The sequence below is a fragment of the Rana temporaria genome, chromosome 1 (genome assembly GCF_905171775.1).
Source record: "Rana temporaria chromosome 1, aRanTem1.1, whole genome shotgun sequence".
NCBI lineage: Eukaryota > Metazoa > Chordata > Amphibia > Anura > Ranidae > Rana > Rana temporaria.
The window spans coordinates 170,622,530-170,642,166 of record NC_053489.1 but is presented as its reverse complement, the minus strand read 5'-3'; the positions used below and the strand labels follow the sequence as shown (position 1 = coordinate 170,642,166).

Sequence of the window (19,637 nt, the reverse complement as noted above, 5' to 3'; positions counted from 1 at the left end):
TTGATATAAGTCAGGGCCCCTGTTACCAGAGGGCCACACCTAATATGCAGGGAATGCAATGTTCAGAAAGTTGCCAGAGACTGGAGCACCAGAAACTGGAGCACCAGAGTTACAGGTGTCAGATACTACAGGTATGCTTCAAGAGATGGTCAGAGACATAGGAGTTGTTGTAGACTAATGCCTAGTACCCATCCTAAGAAAATCAGATGAAAATGACTGCTTTCAAAGTGATCATCCAGTAATATGATCATTCATACACAGCTTTCGAGAGCCGATCATGACAGTTCATGTGAAATTATCCAAAGGGACAAGCGCAATTTTTTTTCATATGCTAACAGAACGAACATTTTTAGTGGGATTAGTATGATATTTGAACGGAAAATATTGTGTGACCAACATGCTTGGAAATGAAAAAATACATTGCAATACAATACAGTATATTACTTCCGAAGTTGTATGCTGTCGTACAAGAAATGTCGTCACTTTAGTAACCTTTTGGTTTTCGACTAGCGTGCAAAAAAAAAATGGATGATCATTCATCCAATTTCCTTATCGTGTGTAATAGGCATAAAAACATGCTTTAGTAGACAGTCATAGGCCGGACGCCTCAAATGAGATTAGAAGTGATCATTGCTCCTACAAACCCTTTACAGACCAAAGCGTCACACATTTGTGCTTCCTCTCTTCACAACTACTTGTGCTGAATTTTGATATTTCTCTAAGCAAGTTCCATCCTAAAAAAAAATCAAAAGGGGTAAAAACAAAGAAAGTGAAAAAGGATTAGCCACACAGACAAAAAGAGTTTGAAAATAATTAACAAAACCAATTACCTGCTGAAAGGCTGCAAGTTCGGTACCAGGGGCATATAGTCATGCGACAACTGAATTATTATTTATTATTTAAGCCAAGACTTAATATTAAAGTGAAACTAAACAACATACTTATTTTCCAAATATTAGCAATATGCATCCATTACTTAAAGCGTTTGTTAACCCCCCCCCCCCCCCCCCAAATGGCTCCTGCTCCTTTAAAGCATGTTATATGACACAGTGGTTGTCCTGTGTCATTTGGCCCCCTGTAACACCTAAAAAACCTGGCTGATCCCCACCCCTCTTTAAACTTAACATGGTGTATCATGGCTGCTGAGTCCTTAAATCGTGGTCAGTTTGTGCCTCTGTCATCTGCAGCCTGCTATCTGCTCTCTTTTCTGCTCCTGTGTCCCCCTTCCCCCTCCCTTCTCTGTCTGTCTGCTTGTGATAGTGCCGCCCCTCCCCCTTCCTGCTGCTCTCCTAACACTAACCTGTATACACCATCAGCACTGCCTCCCATTGCAGTGTCCCCCTCTGTGTATGATTCATAAATATAAATGCTGTAAATATCTAATTTCACAGCCCATATTGCGATCACATGACCACCCAGCCCTCTCCTCCCCTCCCGACTGATGTCAGCAGGGGAATCTCAGCCCCTCCCACTGCATCTGTCAGAGGAGGGAAGGAGAAAGTTGGCCAGTCATGTGATCGCAAACTCGGCTGTGAAATTAGGTATTTGCAGCATTTATTTTTTATAAATCATGCACCATCTGCACTGCAATAGGCAGCAGTGCTGATGGTGCATGCAGGTTAGAGTGGCTTAACAACCACTTTATTGATCATGTAGTCTTATTTTTATGGAATCATTTCTTACTGTATTTTTTCTGCCTTCTTGTAACCTCGTCTATGAACTCTTGAACCTCTTCTTTCACCCTCCCTTCCATTTATTTGGAACAATCAGTGCATGTTGTGGTTATGTATACTGCTCTATGCACACTACAAATCCCATAAGTCCCTAGATCTTCTCAAGAGCAATAAAGAGAGTGGAACCATGGAGAGCAAATGTAGCCACCTTCTAACAGAAATTTAAACCTGGGTAGGAAAAAATGAAGGAATTTGGAGATTTGGGGGAGGATGAGATCAATCGAATGTATTTTTTAGAATTATAAATACTACTCTAAGGCCGCGTACACACGATCGGTCAAAACCGATGAAAACGGACTGAAGGACCGTTTCATCGGTCCAAACCGATCGTGTGTGGGCCCCATCGGTCAGTTATCCTTCAGTCAAAAAAAAGAGAACTTGCTTTAAAATTGAACCGATGGACGCCTAACCGATAGGTCAAAACCGATCGTTAGTATGCAAAAGCATCGGTCAAAAAGCCGCACATGCTTAGAATCAAGTCGATTCATGCTTGGAAGCATTGAACTTAATTTTTTTCAGCACGTCATGTGTGTTTTACGTCACCGCGTTCTGACCCGATCGTTTTTTTAACCGATGGTGTGTAGACACATCAGACCATCAGTCAGCTTTATCGGTTAACCGATGAAACGGTCCTTCAGTCTGTTTTCATCGGTTTTGACCGATTGTGTGTACGCGGCCTTATAGAACTTTTTTCTTTAAACCAGAGTTTAATGTCACTTTAAGGGGCTGGTAGTACCATCGTTGCAGCGTCTCCTACACAGCTTCATGTAGTGTTGGCATTTCACTGATTGATATTACAGGTATGGTAGCGTTGTCATTGAAATCTGACTATAATATGACACTTTAACAGTGTTGTAAGTAACGGCGTTTAAATAAACGCCGTTACCTAACAATGCCCCTTTTGAGGGTAACGAGTAATCTACCTGATTACTCTTCCCCTCGCGGTAATGCCGGGCCCATTACTTGGGCGGCGTTACCGCAATTACATGTAGTACCTGTGTGTGTCGTCGGCCATCCATTATTAAAAAAGCGTTCCTCCTCCTCCGTGGACCGTGATAGGCGGAACAGTAATTTTCCCAGCAGAGCCTCTGTTTACTGTTCAGCCTATCACGGATGCCTTCTCATCCTCAGCCTTGGCATCGGACGAGAGGACATCCGTGATAGGCTGAACAGTAAACAGAGGCTCTGCTGGGAAAATGACTGTTCCGCCTATCACGGAACAGCCTGAGAAGGAGGCATCCAAGATGGGTCACGTTGTCTTGGAGCTCTGCACCACAGCTACCAGAGTGCATGAACGGGCACCTCCACCCCGCCATCCGACCCCGGGAACATCCCAGGAGATGCCGATGTCTGTGGCCTCCGCGAGAAGTGACCTTTTCCAGCAGCTAGGTTCGGCTGTACCGAGTCTGGGCCTACCAAAGATGGCGGCCGCACACACACACACCAGAAGCATGCACAGCATGGAAGGAATCCATAGCGGACCAGGACAACAAACACGCTGCCAGTCCACTGCATGAGAAGAGCACAGTGAGTACCCCACTACAGACACCACACTCTCCATCTTCCACAGAATCTTTATTAGGAAGGTCAGTGAGGGGCCCCAATCTGACTCCTATGGAGGATCTCTTAGTCAGCCCCGAGTCATGGGGGCAGGAAACTCACAATAATCCCCCCTCCGCATGATATCCCTTCTATGATGGCAGCTTTCTCTCAAATGCTAGCCAGGGGACTATTGCAGACAGCAGCACATATCACCACCTCAATCAACCCTGACCTCCAACATATTGGGGCAAAAAAAGAAGTCAAGGAAAAGAAACACTGACCAAACAGTCGCTAAAGTTAACCAGAACTCTGACAGAGTTCAGGACCTTACTGATCAATTAAAAACAGCTATATCAAAAAAATTGACAACCTGGAAAACAGGTCTAGATGCACTCACTGTGCCTGTAACTCACTGTAGCATCATACATGCCTCACTCACTGTGGCATCATACATGCCTCACTGTGGCATCATACTGTACATGCCTCACTGTGCCATCATACATGCCTCACTGTCAGTGAGGCATGTTACAGATGGCACAGTGAGGCATGTTACAGATGGCACAGTGAGGCATGTTACAGATGGCACAGTGAGGGGTCGTCTTATACAGTGAGTATATCCCAAAACCAAAATTTTAGCTGGGGCTCGTCATACGCCGGAAAAAAAAAAGTCAGTTACTTTGCTGAGTAACTAATTACTTTGCCAATGTAGTAACTGAGTCGCTAACTCAATTACTTTTTGTGACGGTATTACAATGATATCCCCGTCAACGTTCCCTTCTTCCCATAATGAAAATCACCCCAATATTCCACGAGGAGGAATATCCCTGGAGTCGCCCAGAAAGCCACACATGCCAAGCTTACTGCTGGAACAACACAGTTTAATGGTTTTCTTCTCAGCTTTTTATACAGTCCAAGACATTGAAGCAACAATGAGATCTCCACCCCCCCCCCCCCCCTAATCACACACTAGGCTAATTACTAAAACATTCTAGACAGGTCGGCACCGACCGACAATTATCATGTCTAATCACTGCACATTCCTTAAACAACAAACCACCTTCACACACTTGAGTTTCCTAAGCAGACGTTTCGTCTGCTTCCAGTTTGACACCTATTAACACCTCTGAGAATCACTAGGTTTTTAGACAGGGTTATCACACAATTAAAGGCCTTTCAAAAGCTAGCCTTATTTAACATATGAACAGTGTTCACAGAGAGAGATGAATCACACATGAACACCTGTTACCTCTAACCCACAGCATTAAGTTAGCAGGGAGAGCATTAGACTGAAGCACATAGGCAAAAAGTCCTTCACACTTTTTCAGACAAGTAATTTGAAACTGTAACTAATTACTTTTTTAAAGAAAGATGAGCAACACTGCACTCTAAAATGACATCACTATTGGAGATAAGTACGCTTAAATTTAAAGGAAACCTCTATACTTTCTTACTGCATGCCTCAATTTATACAGTATTGCTTGGCTTATGTATTATCTATTTCATTTAAATACAATATTATTAAATTGTGCCTAGCTTGTCATGTTTTTTTCCTATTATCCTTAAATGCAATGTGAATTAATATTTGCATTAACATATACAGTATTAGAATTGAGTGAATAGGCTGCCCATACAAGAGAAGTCTTTTCTCACTAGCTGCAAGCTGCTTGTGTGCTTTGTGTATGTCAATCTGCTCACCTTCCAGATCAATGATATCAGATTTAGAGTACTTCCGACACAGCACAGGTTTCTGTCTGTGATGTCACCTTGTCCCCTGCTAGGTTTAATTATCTGGAAACTACAGAACGGCTGCACTGTTTTCTCCATCTCAGCCCACCGAGAAGGTTAGCAGGTTCTGTGAAGCATAAACTGAACCGGCTATATGGTTTAGGTGTATTGTAATTCTGTCGCTCTGTGTCTTCTTGTCTCTAGCATAAGTCATAGGAAGGAAAAGCAGCAGGCATTTGCATGCTGGGATACTTGTAATAACAGGCTTATTTAAAAAAAGACAAAGGCATTGCGTAGCATGCAATTGCAACTAATCAACAAATATTACATTTTCCTTATTGCACAAAACCAAAGGTAAAATCTGATCGGTTTCCTGCATTTTTATGTATAATATTTGCCTTTTTAATTGCTTTCTAAAATAGCGCTTTTCATCAGTCGGCTTTAGGTGTGTTTTTATTCCATTTGTAAAACCTGTGGTGAGTCATTCCTGTCTTTGAGGTTTGTCTGTATGAATTCAGGTATTGCTTTGATGATTGTAGCTACCAGTGCTAGGTTAGACTTGCTCAAGGCATCTATGTTTAAATCAAGCTTATTTTACAGAATCGACGGTCAGTTTATATTTCTTTGATAACTGTACTGTGTGGGTCCTTGCATACCTCCTGCAGTGCTAAAAATATCCGCAGCTCATAACTAGATTTTCTCAGTTTTGTCTTTTGCTGCTTTTTGGCACATATGATGACATCATGTTACGTTCTGTTTTATACATCTAGATGAAAAACACAAGGAAGGTAGAAGGCAATTTCTGCCAATAGGTGATTCATATCTGATTATTTTATAGAGGAAGGATGTGTGGTGTGAATATGAAATCCACGCTTAGCCACTTAAGCCCCGGACCATTATGCAGCTTAAAGCAGCGGTTCACCCAAAAAACAATTATATAACATTACATTCTGTATACCTCAAACATGTACAGTATGCTGTTTGTTTTTTGGGGGTGTACATACGGTATTATCGCTATTTTTCATCTGGCTTCTGGGTACTAGCTCCCGCGGGAGTAGGCGTTCCTATGCAGTGGCGCAATGTCCTCTGGGACTTTGCCCAGATGATTGACGTGCCTGACAAAAACTTCCCCCTGGCGGATAAGGCACGTCAGGAGTTTCTGAAACTAGCCGAACTGCAAGTCCTGCTCCAACGTTGTCCTGATCCAGGTGATCTCCAGCGATAATAGGATCCAGCGACGGGTGCGGGTGATCCAGCGACGGGTGCGGGTGATCCCCAGCGATGAGAAGATCCAGCGACGGGTGCGGGTGATCCAGCGACGGGTGCGGGTGATCTCCAGCGATGAGAAGATCCATCCATCCAGAGCGCAGCATCGCCGACCTCCACTCACCGCTGGACACAGCCCAGCGAATGACGCACTGAAGCTGTGACATTACTTATATAGGGGAGGCAGGGCCACCAGTCACGTGACCCCGCACCCTCTGATGCACTTTCTGCTACGTCACTGGGGAAGCCCAGGAAGGGGGAAGACTGGGCTTACCCAGTGACGTAGCAGAGGGTACGTCAGAGGGTGCGGGGTCACGTGACTGGTGGCCCTGCCTCCCCTATATAAGTAATGTCACAGCTTCAGCGCGTCATTCGCTGTGTCCAGCGGTGAGTGGAGGTCCTCGATGTTGCGCTCTGGATGGATGGATCTTCTCATCGCTGGAGATCACCCGCACCCGTCGCTGGATCTTCTCATCGCTGGAGATCAACCGCACCCGTCGCTGGATCTTCTCATCGCTGGATATCACCCGCACCCGTCGCTGGATCAGGACAATGTTGGAGTAGGAAGCCGGGAACGAGTGGATTATCACCGCTGGAGTTTTTTTATTTTTTATTTTATTAATAAAGGACTTTTTTCTACGGTGTGTGTGTGTTTTTTTTACAAGAATTTACACTTCCTTTGTGAAATGGTAGGAGTACAGTGTACCCCATTACCATTTCACACGGGGGGGTTCACGATCTGGGGGTCCCCTTTGTTTTTTTTTTAAATTGACGGCGGGGTTCCCCTTAATATCAATACCAGACCTAAAGGGTCTGGTTATTGAATTTGGGGGGACCACAGCGCATTTTTTTTTTTTTTTTACTAAGTCTGTGTCCTATTGACTTCAATGGGGTTCAGAGTTCGGGTTCGGGTTCTTCTTGTCTTCAACAAACTGTTTGTGGGCTTTCTTGTGCATCATCTTTAGAAGAGGCTTCCTTTTGGGATGACAGCCATGCAGACCAATTTGATGCAGTGTGTGGTGTATGGTCTGAGCACTGACAGGCTGACTCCCCCCACCCCCTTCAACCTCTGCAGTAATGCTGGCAGCACTCATATGTCTATTTCCCAAAGACAACCCTTGGATATGACGCTGAGCATGTGCACTTCTATGGTCGACCATGGTGAGACCTGTTCTGAGTGGACCCTGTCCTGTTAAACCACTGTATGGTCTTGGCCACCGTGCTGAAGCTCAGTTTCAGGGTCTTGGCAATCTTATTATAGCCTAGGCCATCTTTATGTAGAGCAGCAATTATTTTTTCAGATCTTCAGAGTTCTTTGCCATGTTAAACTTCCAGTGACCAGTATGAGAGAGTGAGAGCGATAACACCAAATTTAACATACCTGCTCCTCATTCACACCTGAGACTTTGTAACACTAACAAAGTTACATGACACCAGGGAGGGAAATGGCTAATTGGGACCAATTTGGAAATTTCCACTTAGGGGTGTACTCTCATTTGTTGCTAGCAGTTTAGACACTAATGGCTGTGTGTTAAGTTATTTTGAGGGGACAAAAAATGTACACTGTTATACAAGCTGTACACTCACTACTTGCAGCAAAGTGTAATTTCTTCAGTGTTGTCACATGAAAATATATAATAAAATATTTACAAAAATGTGAGGGGTGTACTCACTTTTGTGAGATACAGTACCTAAATCCCACTGTGAATCTCCTGAGACTAGCAGTCAGAGGCACAATTGACTTAGATCTCACTCTGCAGATATAGAGCTACAGTATGAGTCTGTAGGCACAGGAGTGTTGAGGCATCCATACTGTACATATCAGGAAGTTCACTACTATTTCTCAGGAGAGATCCAAGACCAAATGTACATTTTTCAGGTTGCTTAGACACAATTAATATTTCTAAAAAGGCTGTTAGCCTTTCAATTTTACAGATTTGACAGATTTTCAGATTTAGTGCCCATCAACTTCAGTGGGGTTTAGATTCCACCTTTGAACTTTTGATATGTTCACCTGAACATCCATGAATAACATAGTAGAGTGCACATGGCAGAGGACAACACTAGATTACTGGCAAGATCAAGTACATTTTTTACACTTGTATAAATTTACGAAAACATGTTTATTAGAATATTTAACAAGCCAAAGGAAAGCAAATCAGAGAAGTTCATTGTTAGGGTTTACAAATCATTTAACTGTACAGATAGCCTGTAGCAATGCAAAACCTTAAAAGGCATATATAAATACATTTTGAACTCAATCTGATGTGCTCAACAGGGCAATGCATGGTGCCCTCTTTTAGGATGCCTTTAACTGGTTGCATATGTGTTGTTTTGCAGCAAAGTATATTGGCTGTTACATGGATGACACGCGACAGAGAGCGCTCCGTGGAGTGTCCTTTTTCGACTACAAGAAGATGACAGTGTTCCGTTGCCAGGACAACTGTGCGGAACGGTAGGATGGTGATTGCTGAATGAATAGAGCTTTATTAGTTTGTGCACATCAACAGACTCTTTTCTCCTGCCAAATCCCCATCCTTTTTATGATTTAATTCCTTGTGTTGAATTGTAAGATTTATTTAGCATGTATACTAAGCAGTATATTTCTGAACACTTAATCAATCATTTTATTGTAAGCTGTGCATTTTAAAATGCTAAAGGCAATAAAATGTTGTAAACAAATAAAAGGTAATTTTATGGCAGAATTTTGGATGACTGCAACAGTACTTGGCAGTTTAAACTTTCTTTCTTTCTTTTTTTTAATGGTATAGTCAGCCAGCATTGGAAAATCTCAGTCAATCTAACAAGGCATTGATAGCTCAACAGTTTCACAATCTCTTGGGGGAATTCTTGGGGCGGTTTGCTGTTTAAAGACACATGGAAAATGGCCACACTAATTGCCACATGGTTTCACAGCAGTCACAAATTTAATGAGATATTCTTTGACGTTAATCATTGAAATCCAAGAGCCTCAGGGTTTTTTATGCTTAAATTCCCTCAAGTCCATACCAGCTTGTTAGGCAATACAGTAGCTTTATTGGTTTTGTATGCATCTCAATGCATTCAGGAAAGTATACCACCTGGCAAAAGCCGCATACATTTATGACTCAATTACAACTGAAATTTCTTGATCTAGATGATAAAAATGTAATTCAGGGCACTCAAGACGATGTGAAACCTAGGGAACTTAATCTTAAAATGTCTTTAAAGTCAAAGCTTTGACCCACCCTCTCTTGCCTCCTGTGCTTCTCCATTGGTTCTTGCTGCTCTCTCCTCTACTGAAGATCACGTGACTGGAGCAGAGTGCCCTGAAAATAGGTAAGCATAAGCATCTTGCTTTAACAAGTTAGTTAGTATAGGAATTAGGAGATAGGTGGAAGCAGGTTTAATCCTCATTAGATAGATCCTGGAATTTCACTTTAAGAGAGAAACAGCATGGGGTCTTCACTTACATTTCAAACAAGGCCTTTCTCTAGGAAAAACAGCCTGGGTGATTGGGGGGCATCCTGTCCAATTAGAATACATGGGTTCCCATATATCTCCCAACCTCACAGGGTACATAGTAAAATAAAAACACCTTTATTAAAAAAAAAAAATTCCCTGATGTAAATCCAACATCAACCACATCTTCCAGCAATCTAATACCATGCCAATCACTGTGAGCGATGCCCGACATTTTTGATCCAAACGTCATAACCCGCCATGCCCAACAATCTTCACCGACCTCTGCTCCCATCACATTTAACAGATCACAAGAGATGCCAAAACACAGTGGTGGAATTCCTGGGTGATGTCATTGACTAAATAAAGTCATGATCATATCCATGCCTAGATAAGGATTTTCTTACTTTCACACAGAAGGCCAGTACACCATTAAATAAAGAAATGACTACAAACATTTACATCATTGAAAAAGTCCCCAATATTTACCGCTTCAATGCCAAACACTTTTACCCCCTTTCTGCCCTGGCCAATTTTCAGTTTTCAGTGCTGTCTCACTTTGAATGACATGCAACGCTGTACCTATGTGAAATTCTTATTATTTGTTTCACACAAATAGTTTTCTTTCACTGGTATTTAATCGCTGCTGTTTTTTTATTCTTTGCAAAATAAATGAAAAAAAGACAACATTTTGAAAAAAAAATGTATTTTTCTTTGTTTCTGTTATAACATTTTGCAAATAATTGTTCTTCATAAATGTATGCCAAAACATATTAGTATATGTTTGGCATAAATTTATGAACAAAAATTATTTGCAAAATCTTTGGTGAAAATAACCCAAACCAGTGTATATTAGTCTTTAGGAAAGTTATAGGGTACAAAAACCTATGGTAAATTGATCAGTCCTGATGTCAGGCCTAAAAATGCTAAGACAATACAAATACTTCCATATGACCCCTATTTGTAAAGTAGACAGTCCAAGGATTTTAGTAAGAGGCATGGCAAATTTTTTATATTTTTTGGAAAATAAAGAATAAATTTTTTTACATACGGTCACCAGTGCAGTACAGCATCATACGGCTGGTGTGGCAGTGATCAGGGATACTGATTGGTGATGGTATGTAAAAAATAAATAAATAATACAATTTAAAAAATAAAATAAAAATATTTTTAGATGTAATCTTTTTTTTTTTTCCTTTTACTCAGAGCAATACAGTGTTACCACAGTAACACTGTACTACTCTGGGGAGGTGATCAGAATAAATGTTTTCTTTTTACACACTGATCGCCTATAACTGTGCATTTTACAGTTATAAACCACCATTTTTTTCTGAATGAAAACTACTCATTCAATGTTTACTTTTGTGAGTAGATGTGATTGGCCACAGCTAATCACATGGTACAGATGGGCTGTGGTTGGCCCTGTCTTTACCTTGTGATGACTGTGACCAATCACCAAGCTACATAGTTATATAGTAAGTAAGAATGAATAAAGTCAATAGTTCATCCAGTTCAACCTGTGTAGGTGTACGTGTGTCAGTGTTGATCATTATTTCCCATAACCTTGTATGTTGTGTTCTTTAAGATGCACGTCCAGGAGTCTATTAAAAATATACGGTACGGTAAGCGGCGGAGGGCGCGGGAGAGCGGCGGGAGGGGGCCCTCTCCCGCCACGATAACGGCGATCTCACGGCGAATCCGCAGCGGAGACCGCCGTTATCGTTTACACGCCCGCCCACTGAAGAGATGGATACCTCGGTTGTGGCAGCAGCTGCTGCCGTTAACGAGATATCCATCTTTAAAAAGAGGACGTATATATACAATGAGCGGGCGTTAACCGGTTAAGGACCGCCTCCTGCACATATACGTCGGCAGAATGGCACGGCTGGGCACAAGCACGTACCTGCACGTCCTCTTTAAGTGCCCAGCCGCGACCCGGTCCGAATCTCCGCGGCCGCAGGACACGCGGACCCGATCGCCACTGGAGTCCCGCGATCGGTCCCGGGAGCTGAAGAACGGGGAGAGCTGTGTGTAAACACTGCTTCCCCGTTCTTCACTGTGGCGCTGTCATTGATTGTGTGTTCCCTGATATAGGGAAGCATGATCAATGACATCACACATCCAGCTCTGCCCCCTACAGTTAGAAACACATATGAGGTCACACTAAACCCCTTCAGCGCCCCCTAGTGGTTAACTCCCAAACTGTAATTGTCATTTTCTCAGTAAACAATGCATTTTTATAGCATTTTTTGCTGTGAAAATGACAATTGTCCCAAAAATATGACAAAATTGTCTGATGTCTCCGCCATAATGTCGCGGTCATGAAAAAAATCGCTGATCGCCGCCATTAGTAGTGAAAAAAAAATATTAATAAAAATGCAATAAAACTATCCCCTATTTTGTAAACACTATGGGCCAGATCCACATAGAAACCTTACCTGGCGTTCTTTCGAATCCTCAAAGATTTCGCGCCGTAAGTTATGGCAGCGTAGTGTATTTCTGGCGGCGGAATTCAAATCGGCGATTAGGGGGCGTGTTTCATTTAAATGAAGCGCGTCCCCGCGCCGAATGAACTGCGCATGCTCCGTTTCTAAATTTCCCGCCGTGCATTGCGCTAAATGACGTCGCAACAACGTAATTTTTTTTAACTTAGATGTGAATTACATCCATCCCAATTCACGGACGACTTGCGCAAAAAAAAAAATTCAAATTTTGACGCGGGAACGACGGCCATACTTAACATGGCAAGTCTAACTATACGCCGCAAAATAGCAGATTTAACTATACGCCGGAAAAAGCAGACTAGAGAAGACCTAAGAGAATGCAACGGCCGTGCGTATGTTCGTGGATAGTCGGAAATAGCTAATTTGCATACCCGACGCGAAAAACGACGTGAACGCCACCCAGCGGATGCCGAAGTATTGCATCTTAGATCCAAAGGCGTACGAGTACGTACACCTGTCGGATCTAACCCAGCTGCCGTTGTATCTTGGTTTGAGGATTCAAACTAAAGATACGACGCGGGTAATTTGAAAGTACGCCGGCATATCAGTAGATACGCCGGCGTACTCTGTCTGTGGATCTGGCCCTATAAATGTAAAGTTCCGTGGAGATGGGTTTTTTTTTTGGTTTTTTTTAGGTAAATTTAGCTTGTCTCACTGTAACCAGTGTGTCTGCAATTACTGGGTTAGGCAGATTTTGTTCTAGATCACCATAATCGGTGAAGATGCATGTGCTTAGTTAGGTCTGTTCAGTGTTTCAGCTGCTGCTGGTTTGATTGCTTCCTCTGCTTTCCAGAGAGCTGTACATCTCTCTGAAATATAGGTGTGGAGCAATGCAAACTGCAGCATGAATATTTATACAGCCCTGGCTAATCCCAGGGAGGGTGGCCCCAGAGGTTGCTGACAGCCTGTGTAAATACAGAGACAGAGAGCTTCTGGTCTTGTCCTGGAAACGGGAAGTCCAACCTTGAGGGCTTGCTCCCCTCTGGGCAGCCCTGCCATACACTTGCTGTTCGTGAGGCCTCAGCTGGGCTAGCTGAAGTTACAAAGAGCTGACTGAGGGGCTGTCATCTGAAGATATAGTCTGGTATTACAGTAAAAAGGTGTAACATAGATGTTGGAAGGAGGAAACTAATGTTCCAAGGACATTTGTGAGTACAGACAGTGAGAGAAATCTTACAGACTTTTGGGTTTCTCCCAGCCCTCTGGTGTTGGAGAGTCGGCTGTGTGTTTGTTTAAAGGGGGACATTGACTGTTGTTCAGAAGAGCTCAGTCAATCTAATTCTCTGTGAGGGTCTTTATTCTAATTGCTCTTAAGAATACATGTTTGTGCTTTTAACTGCTCCTACTACAAAGCAACAGTTTGCTTTTGCAAAGGATGTTCGCTTCAATTCCATCATGTACCTCGTTTTTTTGGAGTATCCCACTCAAATTCCCCAACCCTATCCAAGTTACCCCAAAAATAAAAATACCAAAATGAACACCTCTGAACTTCTTGTTGAGCCAAAGTGTAATTGTGAACATGTGCCTGGCTGCCAGGCAATATCTGGCAAAAACCTGGGCAATTTCCAGCAGCTTCTACAGGATATATATAACATATTGAATAACTCTTGTACGCTATTTTAAACTTATGGGTCATAGACTTATTGTATTGATATATCTATACTGTAGTTTCCAGCTTACCAACCATTTAACTAACCACGTGAATATAAACTGAGTAAATATTAAAACTTTAAGTACTAGTTCAAGGCATTGACACGGGTTAATTCGCGCTTCAGCAGCTTATTCTTGGGCTATAAATATATTTGCTGCCAGCATCTTGATCTGCTAATTTGACCCTGAATGTAATAAGTATACTAAAATAGATACATGTGAAAATTGCCATTCCCATCAGGCTGCATTAGGATGATGGATGGTCACTGTAGCATATGTCGTAATTACCAATATGTTCATAAGCATCATAATTTAACAGCCATGTTTGGTCTTCATGAAGCAGCACACAGAACTTAAAAAAAAAACATTTAAAAAAGATCTCCACTAAGCATTAATAACTTTTAAACTGAACACATAATATTACCCAGTCATGTACGAAGTGGGTCTTTCAAGTAGTCTACCTAAAGGGGGAAAGGGTAATAAAAGGGTGGATCCTGAAGGCCATTCACATTTATTGATCTTCCATACAATGCTGCTAACAGAGTTCTGATGCCACTAAACAGAGCAATTTGCACTGGAATATGTATATGATCCAAACTTAAATGGGTTTGGTTCTAGGCAGGTTCAGCAAACATTACTAAAGCTTAGGTGCCGAATCTGAATGTTAAAAATCAGTAATTACTATTTTTTAGACTTATTTTTAGATATTTTATAGCTTCGTTTCTAGGCTTATACCTAATCCTAGGAAAAATGCACGAGAGATAAAAAAAAAAAAAAAAATTAAAAAAATCCAATTTGGCTGGCAGCAGCAATTTTAGCAATGCTTTAAAGACAACATTTAAAAATGAAAACATTTTTTTAAATAACAAGCCTGTGAGATGCTCTTAACCTGCATGCGAAGTAGCGTATCTGTACAATGTATACAACCTACATAGCAAAACTGACATTTACAATGAAAAAAGACACTTACTTCTATTTGTTACCAGAGCAGCCGGGGATTCCCTTCATCTCTACTAGACCCTTATCTAGTCTGGTATAAGTTCCCATGCACACAGGGCATTTTTAAAGCTGCTTTTACCATCGTCCGATTTTTTATTTATTTTTTGCAGCTTAAAAACACCTCTCCATGTTCTTTTATGGCCTCTTGAACACACAGGTTTTTAGGAGCTGTAAGTGACATAGGCGTTTTCAAGCTGCAAATAAAAAACAGGGCCTGCGCGTTAGGAAGACCAGCGTTGCAGCTGTAAAAATTATTGAAATGCGGCATTTCAAAAATTAATGGTTCCCTATGAGAGGCGTCGAAACTGATCTCACTATTAGCCCATTGATTTGAATTGAAGTTGCATACAAGTCGAATCATAATGATCCGACTTGTGGTGTGACTTGTGTTCTAAGTCTCTTGAAGGGGAACCAAAAGAAAAAAAAATGTTGTGGGGTCCCCCACAAGATTAATACTAGGCCCTTTAAGTCTGGTATGAATCTTGAAAGGGAACCCACACCAAAATGAAAAAAAATGGCATGGGGTCCCCCCAAGACCATACCAGACCCTTCAGTCTGTAATGAATTTTAAGGGGAACCCCCCGCACCAAAAAAAATGGCATGGGATCCCCTCAAAATCCATACCAAAACTTTATCTGAGCATGCATCCCAGCAGATCAGACCATACTACATCCACATGCCACATGCCCTCAACATGGAAGGGTGGGTGCTTTGGGGCAGTGGGGTTTTGCACCCACATAACCCAAAGCACTTTGTCCCCTATGTTGGAGACAAGGGCCTTTTCCCGACAACCCTGGGAGATGGTTGTGGGGATCTGCTGGCAGGGGGCTTATCGGAATCTGTAAGTCCCCTTTAACAAGGGGTGCCCCAGATCTCAGCCCTCCCTATGTGAAGGAGTATAGGGTACTTCTACCCATTCACCCCAAAAAAAGTCAATGTAGTGTAAGTAAAAACATGAGATGGTTTTGACAAGTACTTTATTAAAAATCTTCCCCTGGTCTTCTCCCTCCGGTCTTCTTCCTCCAGTCTTCTTCCTTTTAGTCTTCTCCGTCACTGCTGTCTTTTCTCCCACCGACATGGTCCTACTCCAATACTGTCTCCAGTCATTGTGCCAGCGCCATTTATGGGGCATGACCATATGGTGACGTCACCATGAGACCCCGCCCATGTGACGTCACGTGGTGGTGGATAAGACTGTAGCAGCAGAGAAGACCGGACCGGAGGGAAAAGACTAGAGAAAGATTTTTAATAAAGGACTTGTCAAAACCGTCTCTTTTTTTTTTTTTTTTTTTTACACTACTCTGTCCACCTGCAGACCCCTATAACCACCAAATTTGTGGAGAAGAGACCGTTGTCTTTAACGACATGGGGTCAAAGTGTTTTGCTCAGGAGGTCCCCCCTGGAAATGCATCCCCCCTTGTTATGGGCATGTGACCTGGTATGGTTCAGGTGGAGAAGCAACCCACACTAGTACCCCTCTTACTAGCCTAACAAGCTGCAAGTTTTTTTCATGATTTTTGGATGGACTTTCTCCTTAAAATCCATAGAAGACCCAATGGTCTGGTATAGATTATGGGGGAGGGCAAAAGGTATTTTTTTTAAGAACAAGAAGGGGGGGAACCCACATATTTTTCTTGTTTTTTTTTTTAACTGTTCTCGCTCTTTTGTTTACATTGCCGGGGATTCCTGGCTAGCAAATAAATAGGGCATGTTAATGTTAATGTTACTGGTTTCTAAACATCCTTTACAACCATTGGCAATGGAAGAAATAACCTGCCATACATAGTATATAACCGCACTACTACATATGAATGTTGACTACTACAGAACAGTTAGGAGTCTGAAGTTTGGACAAATGCCCAAACAGGCAAAATTTCATCCAAGCTTGTGTTTGGAACAAATCAGGAACTCATCCCTAAGCAGATTTTAACGTGTGTGTGAAAAAAAAAAAAACGCCCTGATAGATAAGTGGTTAGACATATTTCCCTGTTGTACATTTTTTGTTTGTTTTCTCATTCATTTCAGTCATTCATTTTTTGTAGCATGGTCATTTAAAAAAAATGCTGTATGTGCCCTAAACATGCCTAAATTTGTATATCAGTTTGTACTGGAAGTCTACTTTCATAATTTTCATGTGATATCTATGGTAACACTTTTTTGAATGTTTATTTATTTTTTGTTACTTCTTTGTCACACAAAATGTCTAGAAAAGCAAATAACTGTGTATGTGCATGTATTATACATATATACATAAAGGGGTTGTAAAGGTTCGTTTTTTATTTTCTAAATAGGTTACTTAAAGCTAGTTCATTATTGGTTCACTTACTTTTTCCTTCAATTTCCCTTCTAAATGTTTTTTTTCTTTGTTTTCTTTGTCTGAATTTCTCACTTCCTGTTCCTCCTCAGTAAGCTGTGCAGTAAGCTGTTCTAAATGACTTTCCACCGCTCAGATGATGGTGGAAAGCTTACTGAGGAGAAACAGGAAGTGAAAAATTCAAACAAAGAAAAAAAACATTTAGAAGGGAAATCGAAGGAAAAGGTAAGTGAAACAACAATGCACTAGCTTAAAGGAACCCATTTCGAAAATAAAAGACGAACCTTTACAACCCATTTAATGTTGAATTAATAGGCTCATAGCTGAAATTTAAAAAAATACTCTGGGTTTTAACTGGTTATACTGTATATGTAGATTTTTTCTGTACTATTTCTGTAACATACTTCCAAGTTTTTGGCTTGGCCCCAAGTTCTAGATATGTCTGTCTAAATATTAATAAATGTGGAAACAATGTATGGTACTTAAAACAGTTTATGCAATTTATGTATTTTTGCATTACATTTGGAAATTAATGAATGACCACTATTTATGACCAGATGTATCTCTATGGTGCATATAGACTTGACCATTACATTTTAAGAGATCTGTACAATTCTGATATTCTTAAAATGTTACTGTCCTTTGTTTACAGGGGATACATGTTTGCTGGACTTGAATTTGGAGCAGAGTGCTACTGCGGACACAAAATTAAAGCCTTAAATGTCAGTGAAACAGAATGTAATATGGAATGCAAGGGGGAGAAGAGCAACATCTGTGGTGGAGTCAATCGTCTGTCAATTTATCGACTGGAGCTCACCCAAGAGTCTGCAAGGAGGTGTGAGTACTGATCTCTAAAGCCCATAGCATGAAACTGTTTACATTTACAGCAGAAAAAACAACCAGAAGCCAAAAATAAGGCTTGTGTTGAACATAGGCAAGCTTTTATTTGTAGCTTATTATTTTCAGCTAATGTACAGACAGAATCCTTGCACAAGATAAATCTAGTATTGCTATCTGAGTGTTTGCAGCATTTCAGTTCAAGTAAACCTGTCACATACCTAGGGAATTCAAACCAAGCATATGATGAAAAATACATACTGTATGCAGAAGCTATTAGACATGTGCATTAGTTTTGTTTTGAAGAGAAATTTGGACAACATTTTTGAATTTCCGATTGCAACAGTAACAAATTTCAATGTATTTCAGAAAAAAAGAACAGTAACGAAATAAACAAAATTAATTTGTTTCATTCAGATCTTTGAAGCATCTGAATAAAACGAATGATTAACATTTATTCAGTAATAGCCTATTAACATGGGGACAAGGTGCTTTGGAGGGGAAGCCCCCCTGCCCCAAAGCACCCCCCCCCATGTTGACGGCATGTGGCCTGGTATGGTTCAGGAGGGGGCCCCTCACTCATCACCCCCTTCTCAGGCCTGCCAGACTGCATGTTTAGATAAGGGTCTGGTATAGATTGTGGGGGGGGGGGGCCCACGCCACACCACGCCACACCACGCCACACCACGCCACACCACTTTTTGTGGGATTTCCATTAAAATCCATACCTGACCCAGGTAATGCCATTACAAACATACAGAACGAATGCTGAAGATACAAAATCAATTCCAAAATTAATTTGGTTTCTTGGGCATTTGTTTTGTATATTTGGATTGTAAAGCAATAGCATTAAATAAAAAATAAAACAAAAATAACAATGCTGATGATACAAAATGTATTTAGGAATCTGTTTCATATACAGTATACGGCATTATTTTTATATATTCACAATAGCTGGTTGTTAATGACCGGGCGGCTGTGGCGTCCTTTAAGGATAATTTCACCTTTGGGAACATGTTACAAGTTCCACCCATTTTTAGAGTGGAACATGTAACTTCTGCAGTCGCCCTCTGCTACTTGTAATGACAGCAAGTGGGGTATCTTCTCCCCCCGCTTGCTGTCACTATTTAAAAAAAAGATGCGCCGGCCACAACATTTATTCAAAGAGTTCTGTGAATGGCAAACGTCAAGTACCGACAACCTTTGCGGCTGTCAACTTGTAGTTTCAGTGAACTACCATGGTGCTGTTGAGCGCTCTGTTAGTTAATTCATTCCTGCCAGTGTGTATCTGCCTGCCCTACAAGGTATGAGCAGACCGATACACTGACAAGTCTTCAGCAGTCCTGCATAGCACCTGCGATCAGCTGAGAGTGCAATGCTTTACAGGCTCCAAGTAAAAAACATACCTGAAAAAAGATGTAACATAGGAAAATTGCAGCACTAAAAATATGTAAATAAACATCTAAAGTGGTCTTCTAAAGCATTCAAAAGTAAGTGATTCCTTCACCCAGCGTCGCCTCCACAAAAAGTCAAAAGTCACACTCACCAGATGTAATTGCTGTCTAACATATAGAACAGCAAATCTCACATATTACAGGATCCAGATCATAAGAGATCATCATTTCT

At 41.4% G+C, this 19,637-nt stretch overlaps 1 protein-coding gene across 1 annotated transcript in view; it reads left to right on the top strand.

Annotated features, from left to right (window-relative positions):
• Window positions 1–19,637, top strand: part of WSCD2 (WSC domain containing 2) — a 241,161-nt gene that overhangs the window by 92,767 nt on the left and 128,757 nt on the right. The window contains exons 2-3 of the mRNA XM_040346054.1: window positions 8,607–8,721; window positions 17,827–18,011. Of these exons, the coding sequence (XP_040201988.1) occupies window positions 8,607–8,721; window positions 17,827–18,011 (300 nt within the window). The remainder of the gene's footprint in view (window positions 1–8,606; window positions 8,722–17,826; window positions 18,012–19,637) is intronic.